Source organism: Thermobia domestica, chromosome 11 (assembly GCF_964235325.1).
Source record: "Thermobia domestica chromosome 11, izTheDome1.hap1.1, whole genome shotgun sequence".
Taxonomy (NCBI): domain Eukaryota; kingdom Metazoa; phylum Arthropoda; class Insecta; order Zygentoma; family Lepismatidae; genus Thermobia; species Thermobia domestica.
The window spans coordinates 117636945-117664613 of NC_137464.1; the positions used below are offsets into that span (position 1 = coordinate 117636945).

The following is a 27669-nucleotide window of genomic DNA, read 5'->3' on the forward strand; positions in this document are numbered from 1 at the left end:
TTAAGTTAAAAATAAAATTGCAAAATTATTTTAAATGGTTTTACATTGATGTATGGAAATTATTACATTATTTTTGTAACGTATAAAATAAGAAACAACTGTTTATTTTTGTTTTATTTAATATTAAATGTAATGTATCACTAGGCTTCCACTTCAGACCGAATCCAATCGTAGAAATAAGAAACGGCAGTAAAAACATCTGGAGCTCTTCCACAAATTCTTGGGCCAAGTGATGCAACTCCAACTTGCACGAAACGGAGTTTTCCGTTTGCTTCTTCGAGATCAATGAGTGGTCCGCCTCCGTCGCCCACGCAAGGTGCCAGCTCCGGTGTTCCTCTCGCGCAAATTTGAGATCGATGTAGGTTAATATTTGTGAAGGTATCAGAACATTCTATACTAGAAATAACGTTAACTGGCACTCGGCGTTGAACATCATTGAAGGTTCCTGAAAGAAACAATTATGACACCTTAGTTTTATGCCTATATCTACGTCACTCAGATAAAAATCATGCATTTTTTTAAAAAGTAACGAGGGAAATTAAAGAAAGTATGAAACAAGAAAAACATAATGATAATATAGTAGATATAGTCAATAAGTATTGATCATAGTGGTATTTATAAATTAAAGATTCGCTGTAAAAACAATGTAAGCACCAAAAACAATAGTTACTGTAACAGTAGAGTAAAAAGATAGTAAATTGTGCAGAAGCGTCACAAAATAGAAAATACTATTGCTTAGAAATACAACCTAGCGTATAACGAAGTATGAAAATCTAACTAACGCATAAAAGTATTTAAAAAATAAAATAAATGAAAACAAATTCATGGTGGCATTTAAATTGTTATCTACAGCGAGTCTTCAATTATGTCCTTCTGAAATTATAATAATCGTTACTACAATAATCACTCTATCGGGACACAATTCTCGAAATCGTGACACATTCATTTATCATTGTGTACCCTACCAGTGTAAGGCACATCTCCTCCATTATAATGTTACTATTGTCATGGCATTATGCGAAATTATGTACACCCAACCACAAAAGTATCTCCCCCCTAAGTGTTCTAATTCCGTTACTTGGGGTCCAGGTCTTTTGCAGTTGTGAGAACGCCTAGACAGATGCAACCCAACTTACACGCAACTTTTCTCGTCGCTGACAGCAGTTGGTAGCACTGAGTCAAGTCTATGAAAGTAAAATTGTGAGTAGATGAGGCACGAAACATTTCTCCATTCTGACATCAATCTCTCTGATTCAGAGCGTGTTGTCCAATGAACATCATATGTTAATCTCAATATTGCTGTGTATGTAATGTATTTTTTCATTATTTTCAAAGAAATAAAAACACTGATTACATATGAATCAGAAAATACTTGAACGTAGCTGAAAATATCTAATCTAGAACAACTGCTGGAAATAACTTCGCAAATGATTGCCTCCATTGAGAGACCTTCTCCAATTCTCATCCTTCCAACATGTTTTTCTTTCTTAGGAGAGAAGATCTTGCTTATCACACTGAGTACGTATTGAAATTGAAATTGAAACAAAAACACTTAAAAAGTTTCAGCCTGGCCGGGATTCGAACCCGAGTCCATCAAATAGAAGTTCAACGCGCTAACCACTCACCCACCTTTTTTAAAAATAACTTTATTGTCATCGAAATACAGAGAAATTTACAAGGATATTTACTATTCACAACCCACCGCGCCATTCAAACTTCCATCCAAACTAATACCTAGTTAAAGTCGTTTCATGGAAAAATATAAACAAGATACTCAAATATAACAAATATAAACAAAATATAAATACAATATAAATAAGAAAATATAAGCAACTTGTATGAGTGTCTTTATGACTTACTCGAGATTTTCATGTTTAACTCAAAAACAAGTTATATAGAGGTTGCTCAATGAGGAAAATTTCACGAAATGTTCTTCAAGCTGAGCCAACGTCATCAGCAGAGCCGTAACATGTGGGGGGCAACTTCCCCCCAGAGAAGCTTCCCACCGTTCGATGGGGCCCATTTTCAGACAAAATTTTCTTACTCCGTGTACGATACGAACATGAAATTAGAAATGAAGCATCAAATAGAGTCGCTACATTACATAAACAAAACAGCACACAAAAGGTAAATAGAACAAAATAAGTCGTGGACCCATTTCAGTAACATATATTGGTATGGCTTTGAGATTTAGCAATATTGTCCGCTTAACAATTTTGTCATGTTTGGAATGGGCCCAAGGAGTAACTAACGAGACCGCAGACCTTGCCATGCGGGAGAGCCCGCAGGCTCCGTTGGCCCATAAAGATTAAGAGAAAGTTGGAGAGAGGGGGCCCAATAATTAGAAAATCAACTTTTCTATGGGGCCCAAATAAGCTTATTAATGCATGCCGCCCAGAAAAGAATCTAAGTTACGGCGCTGGTCATCGGTTACAGGGATGGTCCCGATTTACATTACATTTCGTCTTTACCATAACTTCTAATTTCCAAAGAAGAAAAGACGACAAAAATTATTTTCACATTCTTTGAATTGTATCAATACATGTAGAAATATACAGTTCTATTTTTACGTTCCATAACTACTAGTTTATTTTCTTATATTCATATGAGGAGTTTGTGGTAAATAGAACCAGTGGCACTAGCCAAGTGATCCTGGGCGTTCGGCTTCTGATTATGAGGCGCAATCCACTAGGGGTTCGAATTCCTCTGAAGAGCAAAGCCGGAATTTTAATTGTCTTCAGTATTTCTGTGTTCATGTTTGGAATACGTCGAAAAGACATAAGGTGCCAGTGTCAAACAATACTCCAGTTGGAGCGATTTGTTTAAACAAATGTGAAAGCAGGAAACTCCCATTGTAGCTACTTCGGTTCAAATCCCGTCGTGGTAATTAGTAATTTTTCTGAATGGGAAGATGTTTATGTAATTGGTATTGTAATTGTGTTATTCCTGTGTTATTATTATTATTATTATTATTATTATTATTATTATTATTATTATCGTTACCACAATGGAAAGAAAAAGTTACATAGTCGAAGGTATTCATAGGAACAGAAAAGATATAGAGTATGTCAGATGTTTTTTAGATTTACACATGAACGCAATATTATTACGTTTATGGATTTTATGACTACAAGAAATGGAATATAAAGATTTGTTAGCTGATAACAGTCATGCATTTTGTTTCGCCCTTCTTCTAAGTAGAAATGTGAGGTGACATCTTAAATAGGATCATTCAATGACTAGTGATCTCCATCGTAAGTTCGATCACTATTTGTAATTTGTGCACAGCTAGAAACAATTCCTTGGAACTCATTTTTGGCCCATACTACAGCAGTAAGGACGTGTTTAGCCCTTATGTGTTCATCAATTCTTGTCCAAACACGTTACTTGCCAGACAGTTACGAAGGTTGATACAGATGACGTAATTTTGTGTTATTGGTGTTTCACCTGTAAGGGAAGTTATCTCAACTCTTAGACCCAGAGAAATTGAATATTTTCATGTTAGTATACATCAGAAGTATCAGTTTTGTAGATTATAAAAAATCTTGAATGGCCACAGCCGAAATCGAACTCGCGTCCCCAACATTATGAAACTAACGCTTAAGCCACTACTCTAAGAAATCACTGTTCTGCGAGAAGGATAAATGGAGCTGCAGTGAATTCAGTAATTATACACTTTTACGATTCCAGTGTAATAATGCTGAAACTTTCTGATTTCAATCATGATAAAATAGTAAAGTAATATGCAGAAAGAATAGTCCAGAGAAGTCAACTTTAAAATGACAACTCATATGTACGGAGGCGCTGCCGTATGCTCTCGCCTGGGGCTCTGATTTTTCATGACACGGCCTTGGACAGATACTTATATTGATTGGAAACTGGTGTTTCAGGGCACTGGATTATTTTTTAAGTTAATTAATTTAACGAACCTTCCTCAGTACCTTATTTCCTATTTTGACGCGTTTTACTCACTTTTACAGTTTTTTCACTAACTCTTTATGAACAGGGACAAAAACACAGAAACATGGAGGACAGTAAAAATCACAAACACTATTTACGCGTTCTTCCCTTGCCTGAAGTAAAACAATAAAATATGAACATGCAATTTTTGATCTTCCATTTTCTATGTGGTGTCAAATCAAGAGTTGCAGTGGGTCAGTGGGTCAAATTGATCGATTTTTTGAGTGGGTCAATGGGTCAACAGCATGTGACCCACTGCGATTCATCATCCACCGTGACCCACTGCGACGCACCACCCACCGTGACCCACCACTCACTATGACGCACTCTGACCCACCGACCCTCTCTGCTCACTGCATTGTAGGCAGCATCTTCTGACGCGACAAAACGCTAATGAACCACACAATTACTCTCCCAAAATATGTTAAATCTCCTATATATGTGATTTGTTTACATTAACGTGAGTCCAGAACACTAAAATAAGTACCAAAAAAGTACCCCGGGGGGTTCGAACCACCAACCTTATGATTACTGGGCGAGTGTTCTTCCGACTTCGCCACGGAGGCAATGAGGGAGACGTCGCTTGTAAGGGATAAATCGTTGAGATCTTTTTTATTTGGTCAATCAGAGTGCTCTTTTAACAGTAGACATGAAACGATAACTGTTTGGGACAAGATAAAATGCGTTCGCCATGTAATTTTATAACAAAATGACGCGTGTCTATTTACGTTGTTTCATATTCCTCCCATACTCACTTTCTAATGATCGAGGACAGTTGTCATCTAAATTAATACAATTATCGCACTCAAGATTTTTCACTTCTTGTTGTTGAGACGATGTTATTCTTGACTCCCGGAGCTCACTTTAGGAACAATTCGTTAGGAAAAAATATTAAAAAATGTGTAATAATAACCAGACTGGCGATATTAATGACTGGCGATAGTTCGTGTTGGCCTCTTCGCGATTCTCCGCGACGAATCGAAGGAGCGCGGACCAAAACGAAGTCCTCGCTGCGACGCGGTGATAACTTCAACACCCTTATGCAAGATATCTGTTTCGACTCGACGAAACCCTGCCGGCAGTGGGATACTAGCGACAATTCTTTGACTCGTCTCTATATTGAAGATCGACGTTTACCCGCATGTGGGCCACTAGGTATTGGCGACGTTTACAGCATGGGGCAGGTGCATGTTTCATATAGCCTCGCTGCTGAAAGGGACGTTAAACTCAAAATCAACTCAACTCAACAAAAAATACAGTGCTTCGCATCATATATCCATATATGCTTACCATGCGCTTTATAATAGTTGCTGAAGATTGTTTATTATATGGAGCGCTTAGAGCACAGGGCAGAAACCTTTGTAGTTATGAGAAAATAGACATAAAATTTGTAATGTAAGCTTCTATGTTTTTCTACGTATCTTGATTTGGGACTCAAATTTCATCCGTTTATCCACTGAAAAGTAGCAATAATTCAACAAGGAAATAATTAGACCATGATAATTTAATTGAAATTCATCGTAATTTTGCCCATGACAAACATTTTATATTGTAAAGGTCAGATCCATCATTATTGTAACAGAGCGGTGCTTGAAGGAATGATCATAGAAATTCAAACTCCGATTAGTTAGAGTTTGACATAATGGTTATATTACAAGTATAAACTCTTTAGTCGGTAGAAAAGAGGACGTGGATCATATGTCAGAGTTGATGAATATGTGTTTTGGTGGGTCAGTGGTTCATGGTGGGTGGTGGGTTGGAGTGGGTCAGAGTGGGCCAAGGTGAGTGGTGGATCATGGGTCAGAGTGGGTCGCGGTGGGTGGTAGGTCAAGTTTTCATTGACCCATGCAATCTCTGATCAAATCTGTAAAACCAAACCAAAACAAAAACAGTATTACTACACAAAATGCTCAACATCTTTGCTATTCATGACAAACTATTGCATGTTCCGAATAACTCTCTTCCAGAAAGAAAAAGATGTTGGAATGAGGAGAATTGGAGAAGGTCTCTCAATGAAGGCAATCATTTACTAACTTATTTCCAGCAGTAGTTCTAGATTTGATGTTTTCAGTTACTTTCAAGCATTTTCTGATTCATGCGTTGTCAGTATTTTTATTTATCTAAACATACAGTATATAAAGAAATAATACATTACATACACAGCAATATTAAGATAAATATATGGTGTTCTTTGGAAAACACCGAACCATAGAAATTCATCTTAGAGAGGCGAACTGTTTCGTTAGTCACCTACTTTACAATTTTAACTTGATAAACACCTGAATCAGGGCTACCAACTGCTGTCAGTGCTGAGAACAGTTACGTGTAAGTTGGGTTGCATCTGTCTAGGCGTTCTCACAATTGCATATTACTTGGACCCCAAGTAATGGAATTAGAGCACTTAGGGAGGGAGATACTTTTGTGGCCGGGTATACAATTAGTCAGAATGTAAGTTTCTCCTGTCAGGGTTTTCATAAAGTATGGACGGGTTTAATTCGCTTATAATTTACATAAAAATGCTCATATTGAAATCAAATAAAGTGCAAACGGTAGCGGAAGGATTAAATTTTTACCTGTAATCTGCACCAGCTCAGTTCATTCACCGCCACACCTCCAACTGGGCGCCATTTACGTCCACACATTCGCGTAGGACCGTCTAGGAATCGACTTCTGTGGGCTGTTGATGATGCTTTCCCTTACCCTGCTCAATGTTGCAGGCGATGTTGGCGGCCTACCACTTCGAGGACGGTCCAGGATGCTTCCTGTCTCCAAGAACTTAGCATGGCACTTTCGGATTGCACTCTCAGTCGGTGCCGGCTTTTTGAACTCTTTGGTGAACTTTCGACACACCAGAATTGGCCTTGCCCTCCCTCTCCCTCTCTCAACGTGTTCAGAGTTGTCGCTTATCTAACAGTGTTGCCAACTAGAAATGTAATCCTTCCGCTACCGTTTGCACTTTATTTGATTTCATTATGAGCATTTTTATGAAAATTATAAGCAAATTAAATCCGTCCAGACTTTATGAAAACCCTGTATATTTCTTTGAATGTATACTACATTTCCACCAAATAAGGTTTTATAGAACGCGACACAACTAGGTAACACTTCTTAAGTACTTCATTAATGTTCATTATCTTCAGCTTATCATGAAATAAAGCTAGATATTTACTAAATGCATAAACAATTTATTAGATTAACAATATTGTATGAATTGTATAATTAATTGTCGATATAAACACTAAAACCGACTTTTTCATAACCAGTTATATACAAAAATAATGTTATGTATTGATATTTTATTTGTTACAGATTCTAGGGCGGCTAAGCGGACAGATTCTAGGGCGGCTAAGCGGTTAGCGTACGCGCCTCTTGCGTCGGAGACCCGGGTTCAATTCCCGGCGGGAGCTTGGGTGGTTCGGATTCGACGTTAATCAGTAGGTCCACGTCTCATATAGCCTCGGTACTGAAAGGGACGTTAAACTCAAAATCAACTCAACTCAAGATTCTAGGATTATTACAGCATTCTCCATATATTATCTTGAAATGTCCTTGCAACTTTCATAAAATATTCGGATGTGCACTGCCCCGTCTATCTTACTTGCGTTATTCCTGCCGTAGAGTGTCTCCAAAGCTTGGAGGCTCTCTCGTGGCTAAGCAGTTAGCACACGTGCCTTATGCGTCTAAGATCCGGATTGGATTCCCTGCGGAGTGAGTTAATGTGGATCGGATCCCATGTTAATTTGTATTTCAATGTCTCATATAGCTCACAACTGAAAGGGGCGTTAAACTAAACTCAAATCAAATTCAAAGATTGGATATTTCTGATACTGTTCCGTTCTGAGTTTGCAACACTGAGTAATAAATGTGGTATTACACATTTTGTTTTGACATGTAGATCTGAAATATGTAACATCTGATGTAGTGCTTTGTGAGAAGATATAGTTTCGTGTTAGGTTAGAAGCTCTGTCAATCTGATAGTATTGCAAAGTATGTAAAACAATTTCCGCCTATCGATATTCAATTTTTTTTTAAATATCAGCGTTTGCTTAATCTATTAGTTTATAATTTATAGGAGTGTTTTAAGGTAAATGATTTACCTTGTATATACTGTACATATATGTATTGTATTATAAAAAGAGTAAAAAAGTGAGTAACTTATAATCACCATTCCATATTACTATAGGTAAAAACGTGAAATTTGGGCAGAATGTTCATTTTCACGAATGCAAGGGACAATGAAGGACTTTTGGAAATGCTTATCTAGCAGGGGAATAAAGGAAGTTTTACCTTTTTAAACAATAATAGCATATCTCACTAATTCCTGATGTTAGGAAGATGGAATTCGGAACATAAGCATTCCGCTAAAAGGTAACTGAACTCCTGATTCAATGTTCTTTGAAAATTCTGCTTTTAGGAGTAAATAGGGGGAGGGATTTCTATAATACTACAATTTTCTACTGTTTATCAGAATATAAGTGTAGGATATAATATTCCAGACAGATGTTCAATGTCCATACTACATATTGAGAAAAAAAGTATTAACAGCTTTAATATGGAATCTGTAACCCCGGAGTCTACTACTGATGTTAAATCTATATTCATATTCTACAAGACAAAACTAAAATTCGACTGTCGAGTAAACATTAACACAGAAATACTGCACACAGTGAAACTTCTATGAGGCATTCATCTAAAATTTTCAATTAGATTCGATTGTGTAGAGATGTGGTCTTCTTAAAGGACTTCAATAATTCATTAAAAATTTTCAAAGTAGAGATTAAAAATTAAATAGGAAGAGCTGAAATTGAATCATAAAGTATATCGTGCTTTCGTGTACGTCTAGTCACATTAACTTCTGTCCTGTATTATAAGCCAACCCATATATCATTTTAAATAAGTAAACTTCAGGTTTCAAGTTTATTAATGTAAGTTCTTAAGATTCTATTGTACGATTGTCTATTTATTAAAAAGGAAGAAATAGTTTGGTGACATTTTTTTTAAGCTTTTGATAAACTTCCAAACTTGCAGAATGATCCAAAATTCCTGTCATAGCTAGAGCACACTACTATTGCTCTACTGTAAAATTTAAGACAATGAATCTTTATGGCTTTGTGAAGTCAGTGATGAAGTCAGTAAGCCCTAACTGAAATATTTCTTATCGAAATTCCGTGTGGATATATCCGAGATTAAATTAAATCTGCAAGAATAGGTTTAATGTTAATAATTCTTAGAATGATGCCAAAATAGGTCATCCATCTACTCATTTGAAACTATTTAGAAGAAGAAATATGCAGCATAAGGTTAAAATTATTCATCTTTAATCTACTAAATAATTCTATATTGTTGTGTTGTACTTACGTCCTTCCATATTTCCCCATCCAGTTACATTCAAGCTTGATCCAACGAGTGATCTTCTTTCATCACTGAGTAAACAAATCGGTTGGATTTGATCTGCATTAAATAAAAAAGATACCTATCTTAATACACTTACTCAAAAAAAACTCATTAACACATTGCATTAATATTGAAAAGTTTAAAAAGTGTTGCTAAAAATTAACTGTGTGTTTTATATTATGAAAACGAAATGCAATCTTTATATTAAAGACTTACCATTATACTTTGCAGCACATAAAAACTTTAGGTAAAATGCAAATGGATGATGAAAGCATTGATGAAATAAGAAATGAAGAAAAGATGTAAAACCATGAGGAATATCGTGGACACGATGTTATGTACTACTAACTCAGACAGTCTTGGATCAAATCAATTATATCGTTTCGAGTCATATATGAATAGTAACGTGAATTTGAAACCACGCTAACCGAAAAATACTATAGACACAAGATTGTGGGTCGCCAGTTCACTTTACTAGGCGTATTTCTTGGGCACAATCTGGGTTAGTGCTTTTCAGATCTCACTTATTACGATGTCTTGTTTCTACATAGCACACATATTTAATAGAGAGTAAAGCAAAAAATTACAAATTATGACAGAACGAGAACGTTTTGCTCCTTTCTGTAGCAAAGTGCATTGCAGACGATCTCAATAATTCAATTATTAAAAACGGACCTTGTTAATATTGATCATCTTAAGTGGTTACTATTATTATAGTTCGGTTTAACGTTCTAACATAGTTTTTAGTCTCTTAGCACATAACCTCCTTACCTGTGAATGTAACTGGCCAGTTAAGCTCCAATAGTGCAATATCATTCCATTGATTTCTAGAGCTGCTTAAAAATCCAGGGTGAGGTATGGTTCTGGCTACACTAATATCTACTGGAGATTGGCAGGAACTACAGTCTTGTGCTTCCCGTAGATTAAATTCTCCCAAACGAACCTCCATCCTGTAACACAAACAAATGAAAACTTTTCCAGTTGTCTTTCAACAGAAGAGGAGCATTTTCGACTATTTAATTTTACTACAAAACAGAAGTAAGTAATGAAAACAAAGCAAGATAATGTTGACAGTTTATTTGACTTGTGATTTTGCCATGAAGAGCTGTTCCAAACAGAAGCATTTATTTTGTGTAGAGAAATTTATATGAAACCAAGTCGATCATATCAATGTAGCATACGTTGTAGAAGGGTTTGGGAAACAAACTGCTTATCTCACTATTCTGTTTAGTAATGAGGTACCTCCTTTTTTATTTATAATCTTGTTTGTGAGCAAGTTGAATTTTAGTCCTCTCCACTGATCTTGTAACTAGCGTGTTCACATTTGGTACGCGTTATTCAGGGTTCGGTTCTACGTGGGAGAACATTTCACATAACTGTGATTCGGACTTCAACAAATGAAAGTAGCATTTTATTCTACTGAAGGTGACAAGCAGTTTATTCCACTTTTCATCCAAATGTAGAGATGCAAAACAGTCTGACATTTTGGGAGGGTTTTATCTTTATAAATAGTTTTTTTTTCTTTCTTTAAATCGCTCTTTTTTGGGGGGAGAATTTCGTGAGTTTGTTGTTCAAGTACCACTTTTGTATTCCCGTAATTGACTCTACCATTTAAAAAAGTTCCTTCGGAGTCCTATTTTCAGTCCTAGGCTGGCTATCTTGATTGGTCTTGTGGCATTTCTCCAGTTGCCAGAAAGTGTTATGCAACCCAACATAACACTAGTGTAAATTTAGTTGCCTAACAACCATATTATGTTCCTAAAAGTTATAGATCTGTGGATGAAAGATCCAATATATTTCAGGCAAAAATGTTCTTCTAGGTCTTATATCTGGAGAACTACATATAGTGTAGCCAAACCAAAACTACCACTTAACTCGGTATGATGTACTTATTCCGTAAAAAAATACAAAAACTCGATTTAAAGGCCATTCAAAATTTTTGTGGCACCTGATCCGAAAAATCCAATGTTTTTCATTCAGTCAAATATTTTCTTGTACGTCTTATATTTGAAGAACTACATATAATGTATCCAAACCAAAACTATCAGCCAGTTTGTTGGTATTTGTGACCCTATGTATGGTATATTCGACAAAAATAAAAATGAATATTACGATACATCACACGTAAGCCCCTGAGTCTATCATGTTCCTGTTCGGCTCACTGCTAGAACGTAACTCGGGTAAGGGTTTGATAATATCACTTTGCACCCAAACATACCAATTTCGTCAGTGTTGCCAACGAATTGTAAATACAACGTGGCAGATGGTTTCTGTGTCACTCGATGTATATCCATGAAAACGTGGCATAAACATCATTCCTCACTAGAGAAAATATACTTTGGACATATTCCTCTTCCAAGACCACAGTTTGTATAAAATAATGTTGCATATTGTAAATGAGTATGTTGATGTGAACTGAACTAAGATTAAGAAGGACTTTGCATTTGAACCATGTCGCAGAGCTTCCCTGTTGCTAAGCGGTTAGCATAAGCGCCTTTGACGTGGGAGACCCGGGTTCTGTTCCCGGTCAGGCCGGTAGCCAGCCCAAAAATGTAGGGGCGCCGGTAGAAATTAGGGGGGCGACCTAACCATATTATAGTTGTTCACCATATTATAGTTCATTTGCAAGCCTAACGTGAAACTTTTAGGGTGACCAGTAAAAATTTAGAGGACCGGCTCCTCTAGACCCCCTTGGTTACGGGCCTGTTTTCGGTGCGAGCTCATGTGGTTCGGATTCCGTGTTAAGCTGTAGGTACGTCTCATATAACCTCATTCCTGAAAGGAACGCTAAACATCAAATCAAATTGAAATCAAACAATATCACAGGAACGATATTGAATAAATTGAAATTAAAGGAAAGAAAAGAAAATGTATTCAAATATTTTAAGAATTCATCTTAAATATTCACCATCACCAAAACTTCTAAAACTAATTGGTTGGTACATTAGTCATATTCTTTGTGAATAGAGATTTGTCATAGGAACAATATTGATTAAATTAAAACTAAAGAAAACAGAAGTAATACATTCAAATACTGTAAGAATTTATTTTAAACATATATTGTTACCGAAACTTTTCAAACTAGTTAGTTGAAAGCGAAAAAATAATTTAAAGATATATCTATTAACTGTGTAAATATATCTATTAACTGCGTAAGCCAGGCTTTCTCTACCTATTTCATATCACGACCTCTTTCATCACATCCTATTGCCTGTGACAAAAAGTAATTTCTGGTTTGTAATAGGGTTTTGAACATTGCTGCATGTCGCTTATAGTTGTAAGTTGTATTTGCCTTGTGCTTCAATATGCACTATTTTCACAAGTTTTATACCTTTCTTATTCCACTTTTAAACGGTTCTCCATTTGTTTACAATGAGTCAGTTGTTTCTTATTTTTGCAATACTATCTAACTTTTAAGTCGGAATTCGCTTCTTAAAGCAAGTTTAAATCAATAACAGCACTTTCCATTGCAATAAATTAAACTCCACAAGTGAAATATGTTAACAAGAGTTTTGAACTCTCATTCGTAAATTTAATTGCAAATGTTTTAATTTGATAATTTAATTTAAACACTGAGGATCAACAATTTTATCCAGAAATTAAGATAATATTTAGAAGAATTGTCAGGAATTCAGAATGCTGCAAGAAAAATCTCTACTTACACTCTCCATCCTTCTGGTAATCCCATAACGCAATGAGCAGCAGTCAGAACATGTTTGTTTGATATCAGAGTTCCAATGCACCTTTGTCCAGAATTTCCATCTGGAAAAGAGAGAAAAAAGAAGAAAACAGTAGATTTGCGAAACTTATTTTTAAAAGTGAACATTTCCATTCATGTCTATTTTGAGTGAGATATATAATAAGCACAATTAACATTTCTACAACTAAAGAACTGTACATAATTATTAGAACTTATTATAGAGTAAGAGATTAATAAATAAAATAAATCAGTTCCATTGTTTGTAATTAGTATCTTCGGTTTACAGCATTGCCCTTAAGGACGCTGAAAATTCTTATGAATAAAAACGTTAAAATTTCAAAACAAGCTTCTTATTTTAAACATAAAATTATGATGTTCTACCTCTTCAGTATACGTGCTGATTTTCTCGAAAGTTCTTACACCGAGAAAGACGTGTTCAAGTGGAATAAAATTTATACGAATGACTTGTTTCATGACAATAGACAAATGATTTATTTTAGAACTGTACAGCATCTAATAAATCAGTATAGCCTGAAGACTCCATCATGCCATGGCATTAGACAGTCTCAGATATGTTTTTCTGAGGAAGTGCCTGCCACGCTGCTTGTATGTGAGTCTACAAAACATCGACACAATCTGCTGGAGGATCGTGACGAATCATATACCGTCCGATGAAACATCTGGTGCAAGGCAACATTGTAGACCAGGAAAACCGCAGTACTTATACGTAGTACCACGAAAAAGGCTTACACAGTTTGGAATGCATGTGACCGCTCATAGTCCTGGTAAAATTGCATTCAAAATTCTTTGAAGGAAGGGAATGACCAGCGGTGATGTAGCGATGTACCTCCCCTGATGTAACGATCACTGGTAGAGGTACCCTCAACACGCCGCAGCCAAGATTGTATATTGCACTCAATTTTACCTCACATGATCAACCTGTCGTTCGGTCTCTATGACGTTCGATGATGCAAGATGGTAGACCATCTACCTTTCACCACGATAGATCAGTGTTTCATTGTCAATTGTAGGTTGATAAATTTATGATTCTATGCTAATGCAAGATAAAGCAAACGTATGCTTACTGCCAGTCTTGCGGTTAACAGACTCTCACCGTCGACGCAGACAACACCTCATCCGTCATGGAATTCCAGCGTCGAACTAATTGTGTGAGCAACACTGTACGGTCCGATACGATCATGGGGATATACTGTATGTCATGTAATGATGTAGTCACATTGAGCAGTCCGCTACGTTATCGCCGCTGCATGTGGTTCTCTTTTGCCTATTGCTTCCACACACACACATTACTGTCGTGGTGGGATGGGCACCAGTTTGACAGTACGAGAAACTGTCTTCCTGTAAGTCGACCATATGGCCTGGCTTAATGTAGCTAGCAGTTTATATTGCGCCCCTTAACGAGGCAAAGTGATATTTTCCAACACGTTTCCTGCTCGCTTGATAACGCTTCACTGTCTAAATGCTGTGTAAACTTCTCTTGTAGTACCACTGCGTTAATAGGAGCGAGGGAGATGCTTGGCTCACCATGCATCATCCCTCTGAAATTATTTTTGTATTAAGTACCCGTCATACAAATTCTAAGAGTTTGTACGCATTTCTATCACTACTTTTTGGTGGTGCAATTTTCACTTATAGCAATGTATTAATAATCAGTCTTTTGTGCCGTGGAAGATTATTTTTATATCGTAAGGTAAATTGGGTTTGAAGATTCTGTGTAACGAAACCATAATTACTATTTTGATGTAGTAGTATAATAGTATGTTTAATTTCACTAGCGACTTGTGTTCAATATATTTGCAATAAAGAAAGAGAATAATTAAGTACTAAGAGAAGTCAATTCGTATTAAGCAATGTTAGTATATTTTTTAGTGATTTACACATGCAATAAACATTGAATTGTCATTGAAATTTCTTTTAAAATATATTTGCACGTTATTAACTAAAAAGTTTAATCATTATAAGAAATATTAGAGCATATAAGACTCTAAATGTGTTGTACCTTCATCTTGACAAATTATATCTTGATTTACATATCTGTTAAAATAAAATGAAATGGAATTTGTATTTTATTGTCCCACGGCATCAAATTGAGGATCGTGGTGGTGATAATAATGAGCCCAATGCACTCAATGTTTCTTTACCACAAAGTTCACTTGGTGCGAGCTGGGATCAAACCAGGGACTTCACACATTAGAGATGAGTTCTTTACTACTGAACCTCCGTACGTAACTGATTTCAAACGCATAACACAAGCGATACGAAATCAACATTTCTTTTAAAGTAAGAAAATATTTCTTAGTACTAATGGATTTGAATGAAAAGAACGAAATTATAAAAGAAACGTGAAACGAAGAAGTATTGAGATCTATCAGGAAAAAGAAAACACAGTAACATACACACATATTTGAATCAAGAGGTTTTGCACATACCTTTCTGTAATCAATACAATGACATTTATAAATTTAAACCACTGAAAGTGTATGACAGTGACTGGAACAAAACAATACAAATGTTATAAATATGAATTTAGAAAAGTTTCTGTATTACAAAACTGTAAAATCTATTCAAACCTTTATTTCCAAATACACGGATAAATGCTCATGTGTTTATGTGAATTGTCCCATTTTATTAACTAAGTTTTCCGAAATTTGCTACCAGGAAATTTAATATGTTGAGCAAATTAAGTATATTTAAAAAAAAAAAAAAAAAAAAAAAAACAGCACAGGATACAGTGTGATATAGAATACTTGTACATCTCAGGAAGTTACTGGTACTGCGTATAGTAGCATACCTTCAAACAAATGATCTAAATTGTCTGTTTTATATGCTATCATATATAAATTAATTCGTAATAAACGAAATTATTCCTTGTATATTTTATCTCTTATGGAGAATACTTTTGTTATAATAAAAATCAACCTCAACCAACATTAATAAGTTAAAAGAAGTTAATATGAGGCATTTCTTAAAAATTAAAATCAACAAAACTTTTATAGAAAATTGGCTGTAGAGAAAACTTACTTTAAAAATTAAAAAAATTTAAAAAAATACTGCTTCATTTCTAAGAAAGCAATACTTTAAGAATTATAATTCTAGAAATAAAAGTACAATTGAGGGGATGAACGCAACAGTGGTCTAACCCACATTTTTAAAAAATGCAGAAAAATCAAGTTAAACTTAAAACACATGTGGTTTTTTGTACAGTATGCATGTACAATGTATGACACATTCAACCACTTGTGCTTGCTTTTGGTATATTGTACAAAAAACACGTGTTAAAGCTTACCTTGATTTTTCTCCATTTTTAAAAATGTGGGTTAAACCACTGTTGTGCTCACCCCTTCAATTGTAGTTTACACGAAATCGTGAGTCCACATTTTTAGGCTTACCATTCATGTGTTATTCAACAATCCTACGATGTTGAGTGTCGTAAATTTGAGGATCATTATTCACTGCACATTTCGTGAGTGCGGTTCTGATTGATTCTGGCCTAAAAGTAGCTCCCTCTTATACTCGGGTACGGATTTGCTTAAATATTGATCTTTTTTTAAAAAAAAAATGTACAACAGATTTTCAGACACTAACTTCTTTAAGTGCTTTCACTAATTTTCAATCAACTCATTTTGATCGCGACTCCCAATCTTTTGAGAACACTCCTGGCTATAAACAAACATTGATTTCCAGTTTCAAAGTGCCAAAGAGAGGGCGCAACCCTCTAATGGCTAGGGTTAGGAGACGCTCTGCCATCATACCTTTTGAAATGAAAATAGATGAATAAAGTTTAAAGTACCAATCCATAACCCTGTAACCTTAAAAAAAAAAAAGTTTCAAAATCTTACCTTATTCAAAAACACGATAATTTCAGACAATAGTTTTGTTATTATTTTTTAATTAATTTACTTCACTGAATTAAGATAGAAATCTCAGTCTTAAATTTCTCTCTTACTACAGAATTTAATTATTCTAATTAATGGAAGTAAGACCAACATTTATTATTTTATTATCTGTAAAAAAAATAACATATATTTACTTAAATCGTGAGAGTGCCTTATATGAAGCTATACAATAGATAGGTTTGAGGCTTGTATTACGCAAATTTTTGTCATGTTCTAAACAAGTATTTTCACGTATAGGGTATTCATCCAGAAATTTAAGGAGTGAAAGGGTGTTTCTTTAGGAGTGTTTTAATTATGACCGTTTATCTGCAATAATGAAAATAACATATAGATGTATGAACGCAGTATCACTAATGTAAGAGACAACTACTAGTTTTATTGGAATTATTACCATCAAAAATAACAGAAAAAATGCTCACCTGGAGTTCTGTATCTTAGCAGAGCCAGCCAAGGAAAATCTTTAGGTGCTGGTGTCTCAGAGGAATCAGAATTGAAATTTCCACACTGATCTAAGGGAAGACTTGAACGTGATGAGTCCTGATTATTTCCTGATCCACCAGGTTGACTAGGATTTGAGACACTACCACTTCCAATTTCTGTCGGGGAACTGATTGTGGTTGTTTGCTGTGTATTTGTGGTTGCGCCAAGTTCTGGCTTACTTCCAGGCTCTTCCCCACTGCTACCTGGTCTTCCGAATGCTGAACCTTCTGGTCTGTTGTCAGGTTCTTCTTCTGGCTTGAAACCTCCAGAACTACCTGGTCTTCCGAATGGTGAACCTCCTGGTCTATTGTCAGATTCTTCTTCTGGCTTGAAACCTCCAGAACTACCTGGTCTTCCGAACGGTGGACGTCCTGGTCTATTGTTAGATTCTTCTTCTGGCTCGGAACCTCCAGAACTACCTGGTCTACCGAATGGTGGACGTCCTGGTCTATTGTCAGATTCTTCTTCTGGTTCGGAACCTCCAGAACTACCCGGTCTACCGAATGGTGGACGTCCTGGTCTATTGTCAAATTCTTCTTCTGGCTCGGAACTTCCAGAACTACCTGGTCTACCGAATGGTGGACGTCCTGGTCTATTGCCAGATTCTTCTTCTGGCTCAGAACTTCCAGAACTACCCGGTCTACCGAATGGTGGACGTCCTGGTCTAATGTCAGATTCTTCTTCTGGCTCGGAACCTCCAGAACTACCCGGTCTACCGAATGGTGGACGTCCTGGTCTATTGTCAGATTCTTCTTCTGACTCGGAACCTTCAGAACTACCTGGTCTTCCCAATGGTGGGCGGTTAGGTCTATTTACCATTTCTTCATTAGGCATGGTATTTCCAATATTATCTGGTTGAGATGAAAGTTCGGGAGTATTATCTGGACTTTCAGATGTTGGACAGCAAACTTTTGGATGATGTCCTTGATATCCACAATTTGAAGCTTTCAGTATTTTGATTACATTGTTTGGTTGTGGTGATTCTTTTAGAAGCTTTATCAATGGCTCACATTGGCGTAAATCAACGCAATTCCCAACCTGGTTAGAAGGCGTTTTGCAGCTCTCAGACTCTGCAAAGATTGAGAAACAATCATTATTATTATTTCTTGTTATATAACTATAATCTACTAACTGTAGGGAAGTGGCAAAGCATGATATGTCTATCAGGTTTTGGTTATTTTTGATTTTTCGCTCCGGTCATTCTGAGATCTATATGTTGGAGAAAGTTGATAAGGGCTTAAATTAAAAATTTCCTATTTAGCAGTACATATACCTTTTTCACCAGTGCACTGAAAATATTTTAAATTTAGTTCATACGGTTGTAATTTGATGTCCTGTAAAGATGTAAAGGTCGTATTTCACTATCCTTATATCGAAAATATTAAAAGTGACTCACTTACCAACATCAAGACCATACTACTGTACAGAAATGTATAATTTGAAGAGAAAATGTTTGTCACAGAAACAAGGAATTGAAAGTTTCTTTTTAAATAGGATCTTGAGAGAGAGATTTTTATTTATTTATTTGGTCAGGAATCCACTTCTTACTAATTCTTGAAGTCAGGAGAAGTTAACACGGAATAAAATTCTTAATTAAAAGTAACTGAATAGGTGTTCCAATGTTTTCGAACAGTTTGCTGCTAATGGGGAAAGTGTTAATTTTTATATTAAAATTTCTGACTCTTTATTCGGAAAAACACGAGTCTAATACCAGAATTCGCTTAGTTTTGTGATGTCAAATTTCGCTACATCAACTCTTAATTATTAATAAGCAAAACGTGTTTCAATATTTTCGAAAATTCTACTTGTATAGAGGGCTGAGGGAAGATTGTATCGAATTCTATATGAAAGTTCAGATATTTTAAATTCAGGAAATGCCTAATGCACCTATTCGTTTAAGTTAGAGATGTGAATTGCGGCATTTATACATAGTATTACTTAAAACTAAGGGAAACGTTTTTCAGTGTCTACAATAAACCTTGCTTTAAAGGTAAAAAGGGGATAATTTCATTTGTATGAAAGTATTAATATTTTCGATTCTATATTGAAACAATGTTCAATATGAGTATTTGCTTATCAGTAAAATGATATGAAGTTCCGTATATAAGCTCTTAATTTTTAATAAAATAATGGAATACGTGTTACAGTGATTTCGAAAATTTCATTTCTAAGAGGGGAAAATGGGTATTTTCAATAGTACTAAAATTCCCGATTCTTTATTCGGAAAATGCTCAAAATAAAAATTCGCTTAAGTTGTAGGTATTAAATTCGTTTTTTAAAGAAGTTAATACAAAATGAGGGAAGTGTGTTTCAGTAGTGTCAAAAATTCTATTTGTAAGGAGCATTCATATGACCGATTTTACATTCATTAAACCTTATTCTCCCCGTGCTAAGAACGACCAGTTCTGCTATATTATTATACCTAGGTCAAATAAAACTAAAATAAACTTCCTGGTACTAGAATCTAGGAAGGTTTATGGCCACCAGACAGCAGATGTTCAGTTGGGTGATGGGAAGTCAGCAAATCGTTTTCAACGTCATTGGTGCAAATGTACTAGACTGGTTTCCGGTACTTTCTAAATTCAATAATCTCCCCAATAAAGATGCGCACAAAGCAAAAGCTGAGACTGCCTTGTCTCGAAAAATGTATATATATATATATATATATATTTCTGTTAACAGCTCTAGAATTGTATTGTGTCGAATCTCGTGACAAAAAGTCTGTTCTGTCTCGTCTCGTCTCGTGCGCAAACCCACTCCCCAATGGCCTCACTATGCTTGACTTAAATTGAAAGTATTGTGTTCTCACTGGGAATAGAAGCTAAGATAATACACAATAAAAGTCAATGATCGCACTAACCATTCAGCTTTGTTTTATGTTAAAACGTGATATCCAAATTTGTACAGGCAAGTCAAACTTTTTGAATCAAACCAATACAAGGATGGCAAAGCATGTTATATCACTTTTTGGTCATTTTCTGCTTTTCTACTCCGGTAGTTGGCCACACTGAGATACAAATGAAGACACGGTTATGCCGGCTAGGATAAAAGAGACGATGATGATGAGAAATGAATGGAATGAAGAAAGTTAAAGGAAACGGGAGAACTTTCAGAAAATCAACGCACACGGCGTGCCCTCCACAAAGCTCACTTGGCGTGAACCAAGGATCCCATGCACCAGGGTGAACGCTCTGACAGTGAGCCACCGCAGTCCCTATGTAAAGGAAGAGAACGCAATGAAGTAAAGATTAATATATTCGGTGACGGATGTTCCGTATATTGTGTTCCTTGGAGACAAATTCTGACAAATTCGCACTGAAAAAAAAAAATAACTTGGAGGTAAGTTCATATATTACTTTCATACTGTAGGGGATAGGGGATAGTGGGGGAATACCACGCACTTAAGGTACATTTTCCAATATCTCACTACAAATCAAAGAAATTAACACGAGGAAAATGTATGTTGTAACAACTTAATCATTCTAGTTTCATATTCGGTCGTTGGTAGTACTCCTTGATTTTCATAGGTTATGTGAAAATAAATTTTGTGGAAAACGAGAAACGCGTGGTATTCCCCACCACATCGGGTAATCACACGCATTTCACCGGGTATTGGCACGCATTAATTAGTAGCGCAAATTCCTTAACGTGAAGCATCAAAATTACTTTCCAAAAACTTCAGTTTTTGTGACTGTACGTTTAGGTCTACTTCTAATTTGTCTTCACGTTTTCCACCAACATCGAATTTTAGAGTTTTCTTCTCAACTTTGCTTTCTTGGTGCTTTCTTCGCTTAGTGCTCTTTCTGAATTCAGCATCTTCCAATATTTGTTTGGTTGGAGTAGAAGTTAAGATTTCTAAATGTTTTCTTGTTATTTCTAGGAGTTTACTCGGAAGGCCTGGGGAAAGGAGAAATCTGTGAGACTTTCACAGCCTTATTTTGTAAAGAAGACGGTTGGACAAGCAATGGTAACTGCTGTGATGATGTTCCGGGTAGTTGATGTTCTTCTCGATTTAGCCCTATTTTTGTCGAAGATAGTTGTTCATTTTGGAGTAGGGCTATAATAATTTGTGCATAGGAAAGCAATTCTGAATTCACTTCTTCAGAAGTCTCCCTTTCATCTTCAAGCTCTACGGCATGGAATTACTGAGCAGCTTCAAAATCTTCTTTTCTAAAAGTGTCCGGCTCCAAAGGACAAATACCCTCTTGTTTAAAACCATTAACAGCTTTGTCCATACTTGCTGCTTTTAGATAAGCTCTATTAAAGATATCGGCTAAGTCATATGGAGAAATTTTTCATTAACATAGCGCTTCGCAAATAGTGTGCATTCTTGGTTGAAATATGTCTTGAGGGAACAAAAAACAAAAAACAAAAAAAAAAAAAAAAAAAACGGCGAGGTCTAGCGACTGAAGTTTATGTGACGTATGCGGTGGTATTGTAACAATAACAATTCCTTTCTCCTTACAAAAATTGTAAATTTCTAATGAAATATGGCTCGTGTGTCCAAAGTAGGACTGGATCATCTGTTATCGGTTTCGCAATAAGAGCAAAATGTTGCAGCCACTAGATTCATTGCTCCACCCACGAATATATAGATCCAGTAGATTCTACTTTCTGCAGCTGAGGTGACATGCGTTTTCTTGGGTAGATAAACATAGGGGATATGTAAGATATGGCAGCTTTATAACGGGTTTACCCCTTTTCCATGATATTAGTGCTCCGAGCTGTTTCACTCTCTTTGGATCCAAAATATGCCCTGGTGTCTATACTATGAATATATCTGTTTCGTCAACGTTAAAGATCGAATCTTAGCAGAAATATTTTTCGGTAACTTCTGTCAGGTTCTTAAAATATCCTTTCATCTCTTCTTCATTGAATTCGTCGACCCTGTTAATACTAATTGCTTCAGGTTTCCTTAACCTTATCGTGAAATTTTTCTTTAAAAACAATTCCAACCAATCCTTCCCAGCAAGTCGACTTTCTTTATTCAAATTGTGTTTGACATTATTAGCGTCTGCGTATTCATAAGCTATTCTGTGTACTCCAATTGGAGACATTCCGTAAAAACTCTTGGCTAAATGTAAAGCGGGGCCAGCAAGTTCCGCTTTATGTGTAGAGCTCAATACAGCTTTTCTTCCCATTTTCTTAGACCAGACAATCCCAGCTTTCATTTTTGTTCTTAATGTAGCTTAATGTATCCCAAAATCATTTGCTACCTCTCTAATTTTTCTTCCGCCATTTATTGTTCCTATGGCGTTTGGTAGCTGTTCCAATGTCCATTTCCATTTCTCTGTTTGCCTAATATAGTGTCATGGCATCTGCAATATACATAAAAAAGGAAAAAAAACACAGCATAAACTTTCTGATAACTGCTTCGTGAAGGGGCAATACCACGCACAATGGACGACATGCGTGCGATTATCCCATTCCAAGCCGAGAAAGAAAAATTGAACCTTCAGCCGTTTCATGTCGGTTCATATAAACAGATTTAGCATGAACTTACTACTAATATACTACGCTAAAACACTGTATACATAATATAAAAATCAACTAAGTGTTGCAATACCTACCTCTAAATCTGCGAACGAAGTAAATTAGAAGAAATTACAGAAAACAACATTTCGCCATGCCATGAACCACACCTAGCAGCAATTGGCGCCTCGCTGATGCAATATGTCTCTCATACTCCGAACCACAGACTAGAATATACAGACGGCAAACTCAGCGAAAAACTGGAAACTTGGCGACAGTAGCGCCTCTAACACGGGACGACGGAACTAACCAGTCGATCTGACGTCACATACGTGGAAATTTCGAAAGTAACTCTTTCGATCCTTTAGTTGCATTTTGGGGAACAGCTTTTTCTGTTGACGTACTTCGCGGAACTTAGATATTTTCAAAGTGAAGTTTTTAAACGAAAGAAAAATCTGTTCAGTCCAGTCAACGTCCAGTCAAGAGACAGTACAAGAAAAAGTGAACCTTAGCTTATCTTTCTGCACTACATCTAACATTGATTTGTGAAACAGACAAAAACAATTCGCCGGTTCCTATGACAACCCATGACGTCACGTCTAAAACGTATGGCAGCGCCATCCACACACGACGACACTGATCCCGCCCACCAAGAGCGTTGATTGGTTCTTTTGCTGTGCAAAAGATCCAACTGATTTCAATAGTGCATATAGGAAGTTGCTCGTCTGTATGTATTAGTCTGTGCTCCGAACTACATAGTAGTACTAATCTGAATCAGTTTCGAAGCAATACAACTGAGAAAATAGGGTGCGTGGTATTCCCTCGTTGCGTGGTATTCCCCCACTTTCCCCTACTTAAAAAAAAGTTAACGAACTTTTCCTCTATTAATAATCATGGTAATCATTCTCAAATAAAACAGCAAGAACAATTGTGTATAAGTGTAATTAAAGGGGAAAAAATATATTATGCTTGAAGGAATACACACACCAACCCAAGTATCTTTCTTGGTAAAACATTTCAGCAGCATTTGTATTGTGGTGATGGCAACCTGCAGGTCTCATTTTTTACGTTTTGGTGCGATAGTAAAAACTATTCCTAAAATTTCTCTACGTAATTATTTAGTACTACGTTGGAAAATACCACTTTCAAGTTAGTGAAAAGATTTGAAACAGTAGTTTTGAAAAGATCATGAGTCAGAAACGTAAAGTTATGAGAAAATCGAAACAAACTGTTTACTAATGAAGCACAAGTATTAAAAATAGAATAAAGAATAACAATATATAAATAAAAAGGCAGAAAATGATTGAATATGAAGTTGAAAGTAAAAACAAAATTTAAAAAAAAAATGATTGTTCCATAACACTCATACAAAACAAAACTCGCGTAGTAATACTTGAAAAAAATTACCTACAGAAATACAAAAAATAAGAAAGAACATAATAGTAATAATTAATAATAATAATAATAATAATAAATAATAATAATAATAATATTAATAATAATAATAATAATAATAATAGTCAAACATACAATTAGAATCTACGCATATACAATGTGTTTGAAAAATAACTCTTTAGTTTTAATGTGTCCTAGAATCTGTACAAAGTGACATACACTATTCTAGTTTGTGGTGTTTGATTCATCAACTTTCCAAGTTTGGCTCCTCTGCATTTTACAGGTCTGCTTGACCTTGAGACGGCACCAGTCCTGTTTTTTCCCTGTGTTTCCTCAGTTCAGTCTAGGCAGGCGTGCAGTGCAGAGCAACTCAGCAACAATGTGTACTCCGCAACAGAAAGCGAAGTGTGTTATTAGCTTGTGAAAATTGAGTCAGTTATAACTGTGCAACGTAATCTTAGACGTCAGTATGGTGGTGAACCACCAACAGCAAAAACTATCCGTCATTGGCTAAAGTCTTTCAAGGAAACCGGAGTGTTTTAAAAGCAAAATCACCAGGTAGACCGAGAACTTCTGATCTGAAGATGTTGTTGAAGAGATCCGTGTTTCTTGGGTTCGGAGCCCAAAAAATTCATTGGCCAGACGTAGTCTACAATTAGGAGTGCCTAAAGGTACTGTGTATGATGTTGTGCGTAAAAGACTTAAGTTACGCGCCTACAAATTGCAACTGTTAGATGAAATTAAACCTTCTGATAAAATCGAAAGATTTTGCTGCTGACTTTCCACACAGAATTGATGATGATGTCATTTAAAAAAAAAAAAAAAAGATTCTCTTTTCTGATGAGGCTACATTTCATGTCAGTGGAACAGTTAATCGTCATAACTGCAGAATTTGAGGGGCAGAGTATCCACATGAAGTTATTCAGCATCAACGTGACTCTCCCAAACTTAATGTCTGGTGCGGTTTGATGGAAGATCGTGTGATTGGTCCTCTCATTTTTGTGGAAAAAACAATAAACGGGGACTTTTACTATGGCATGCTGACAGAGTACGTCTTTCCCCAAATGGACGATATTGAGGCGGAAAAGGGGCTTGTGTTTTTCCAACAAGATGGCGCTCCACCTCATTACAGTAACCATGTGCGTGCGGCTCTTGACACTCGCCTTCCAGGAAGGTGGATAGGCAGAGCTGGCCCAATACCTTGGCCACCACGAAGCCCAGACTTAACCCCACTGGACTTTATCTTTTAGGGCCACATAAAAAATGTTGTGTACGGTGAAAAGATCAGAGACATCAATCATTTATGGAAAAGAATCGTCGCGACGGTTAGGAGAGTTACACCTGAAATGTTGGTGAATATGTGACGAGAAGTGGAATATCGTCTCGACGTGTGCAGGGCCACAAATAGATCCCACGTTGAAGTCTACCAACATTAAACAAAACTTGAAGGAGTTCTCTTTCATGATATGTACTCATTGATGTAAGTTTTCATTCATTTCCCAATTAAATTTATACTTAAAATTATGGAGCTATTTTTCAAACACCCTGTATAATGTACCCTCATGTCAATATTTTTACACAATAAAGAATAAAGCTTGATTCAAAAACATTAACTGTTAAGTTTAGGTATTCTCTATCATTTTAAAGTAATAAATATTAGTAGAATAATGATTAGAGGACAGATACCTCTTTTTGAGTGAATACTTCTATCGAAATAATTTTAAAAAATAGTCTATGTTTTCTCGAGACACTGAAGACGAGAAGATAAATTGCACGGGCTGTCTTGTGTTTTATCTCGAATTGTAAAAAACATGTGTAGTCTGTTTTTTTGAGATGAGATCTTGTACAGTCCTCAGAAAGAAAAGAAAGAAAAAAAACTGCAACATATAAGTTTATTGTGAAACTACGCCTAACAGCGCAGGGAATCAACATAACGTCTAAGTAGCACGAATCACGCCAAGGGAAACTTCGGCGTCCTCCCCTGCACACTTATTTGGGAGCAAAACTTCGTCGTTTCACAATAAACTTACATGCTCGTGTTGCAGGTTTTTTGCTTTAGACTGTACCTCACAAATCCCTAGAGACATACTTTCTATCCAAAGATATCTTTAGAATGAGGAAAGCAAGAATTATCTCTAAAGGAAGGAGAAAAATAACCACTGTTCTCTATGATTCCTTAAAATTATTGGATATCTGTCCAGCGTTAACAATTTGATTTCAAATAACTACATTAGTTATGTTATAATAAATGTTCCTTATACATCTTGGTATTTGCTTTCTATGCAACAAAAAAAATATAACCCTTTATCTATATTCCTAATATAATCAAAATGAAGCAACGCCTCATTGGATGATGTGCGCTGGTGGTATATTTTAAGGGGGCAGGTGGAAGAGGCTAAAAATGTTTATCAAAAAATAAAATTATAGAATGAAAACTTTAAGTTTAACGTCCCACGGTTCTGCTCTTTAAGCTAAGGAAGACGGATAATTAAGGCAAGTGAATGATGGTGGAAGAATTGGCGGAATGAGAATGTGAGAGAAAACAGGAGGCGATATTGTTCACCTAAACTAACTTTGTCGGAGATCAAACCAGGGATCCCACGCACCAGAGGTAAGAACTTTATCACTGAGCCCGCGTGCACCCCATATCAAATATGGAATATGTCACAACTCTGATGTTACGAAGATGAATCTTGTTATATAAAGTCCTTATTTAAAAAAAAAAAAAAAAAAGTGGATATATACCTCAATCACATAGAAAATTCGACTTTTAAAGGAGAAAGACGGAAATCTCTATTATGGTTTCCTCCATATATAAGATTGACCAAATATAGCTTATTCTTTTTTGCAAAGAACGAATATTTCAGCTAGTTCCCTATACAAATCAAAGGGCTAAAAAGCAAAGATGACCCATGTATTCAACAACGTTAATGTAATACATTTGTATTGGAACGTTGAGTAATTCTTTTAAATTTTATTTGAAAACATGACATACAAGTTTAGAACGCTTGTAAACAGTATATTAGAAGCAATTAGTAGGCTATAGTAATAGTATAGGAAATTGTAAATAGTAAATAGTATAGCATACTTTTTTTGTTTGTTGAGGTAAGAATAAAAATGTCTTAAGAGCAAAGTACGATGTAAAATAACAGAACTACTTACGACAGGTAATCAGTTGCAAAAATAGTGCAGCCAAAATAATTAACGGTGGAACAATCGACATTGTATGTAGTCTTGTATTTGCGTCTGAAAGATCGAGTTGGTTTTACAATAAACGGCACTTTTTATTGAACGGTTCTTGAGGAACCAAAGGAGCGTGACAAGGTGGAATTGCCCAAGAGGGTTCTTGGA

General features: G+C 35.9%; 1 protein-coding gene across 1 annotated transcript; it reads right to left on the reverse strand.

Moving 5' to 3' along the window:
• Positions 1-27669, reverse strand: LOC145664388 (uncharacterized). The gene is made up of 6 exons (XM_081731049.1): positions 27481-27669; positions 17391-18521; positions 13017-13116; positions 10126-10304; positions 9319-9411; positions 1-445 (listed from the first exon to the last, which is right to left on the reverse strand). The coding sequence occupies exons 1-6, from the start codon at positions 27539-27541 to the stop codon at positions 141-143; spliced, it is 1869 nt and encodes a 622-aa protein (XP_081587175.1). The 5' UTR covers positions 27542-27669; the 3' UTR covers positions 1-140.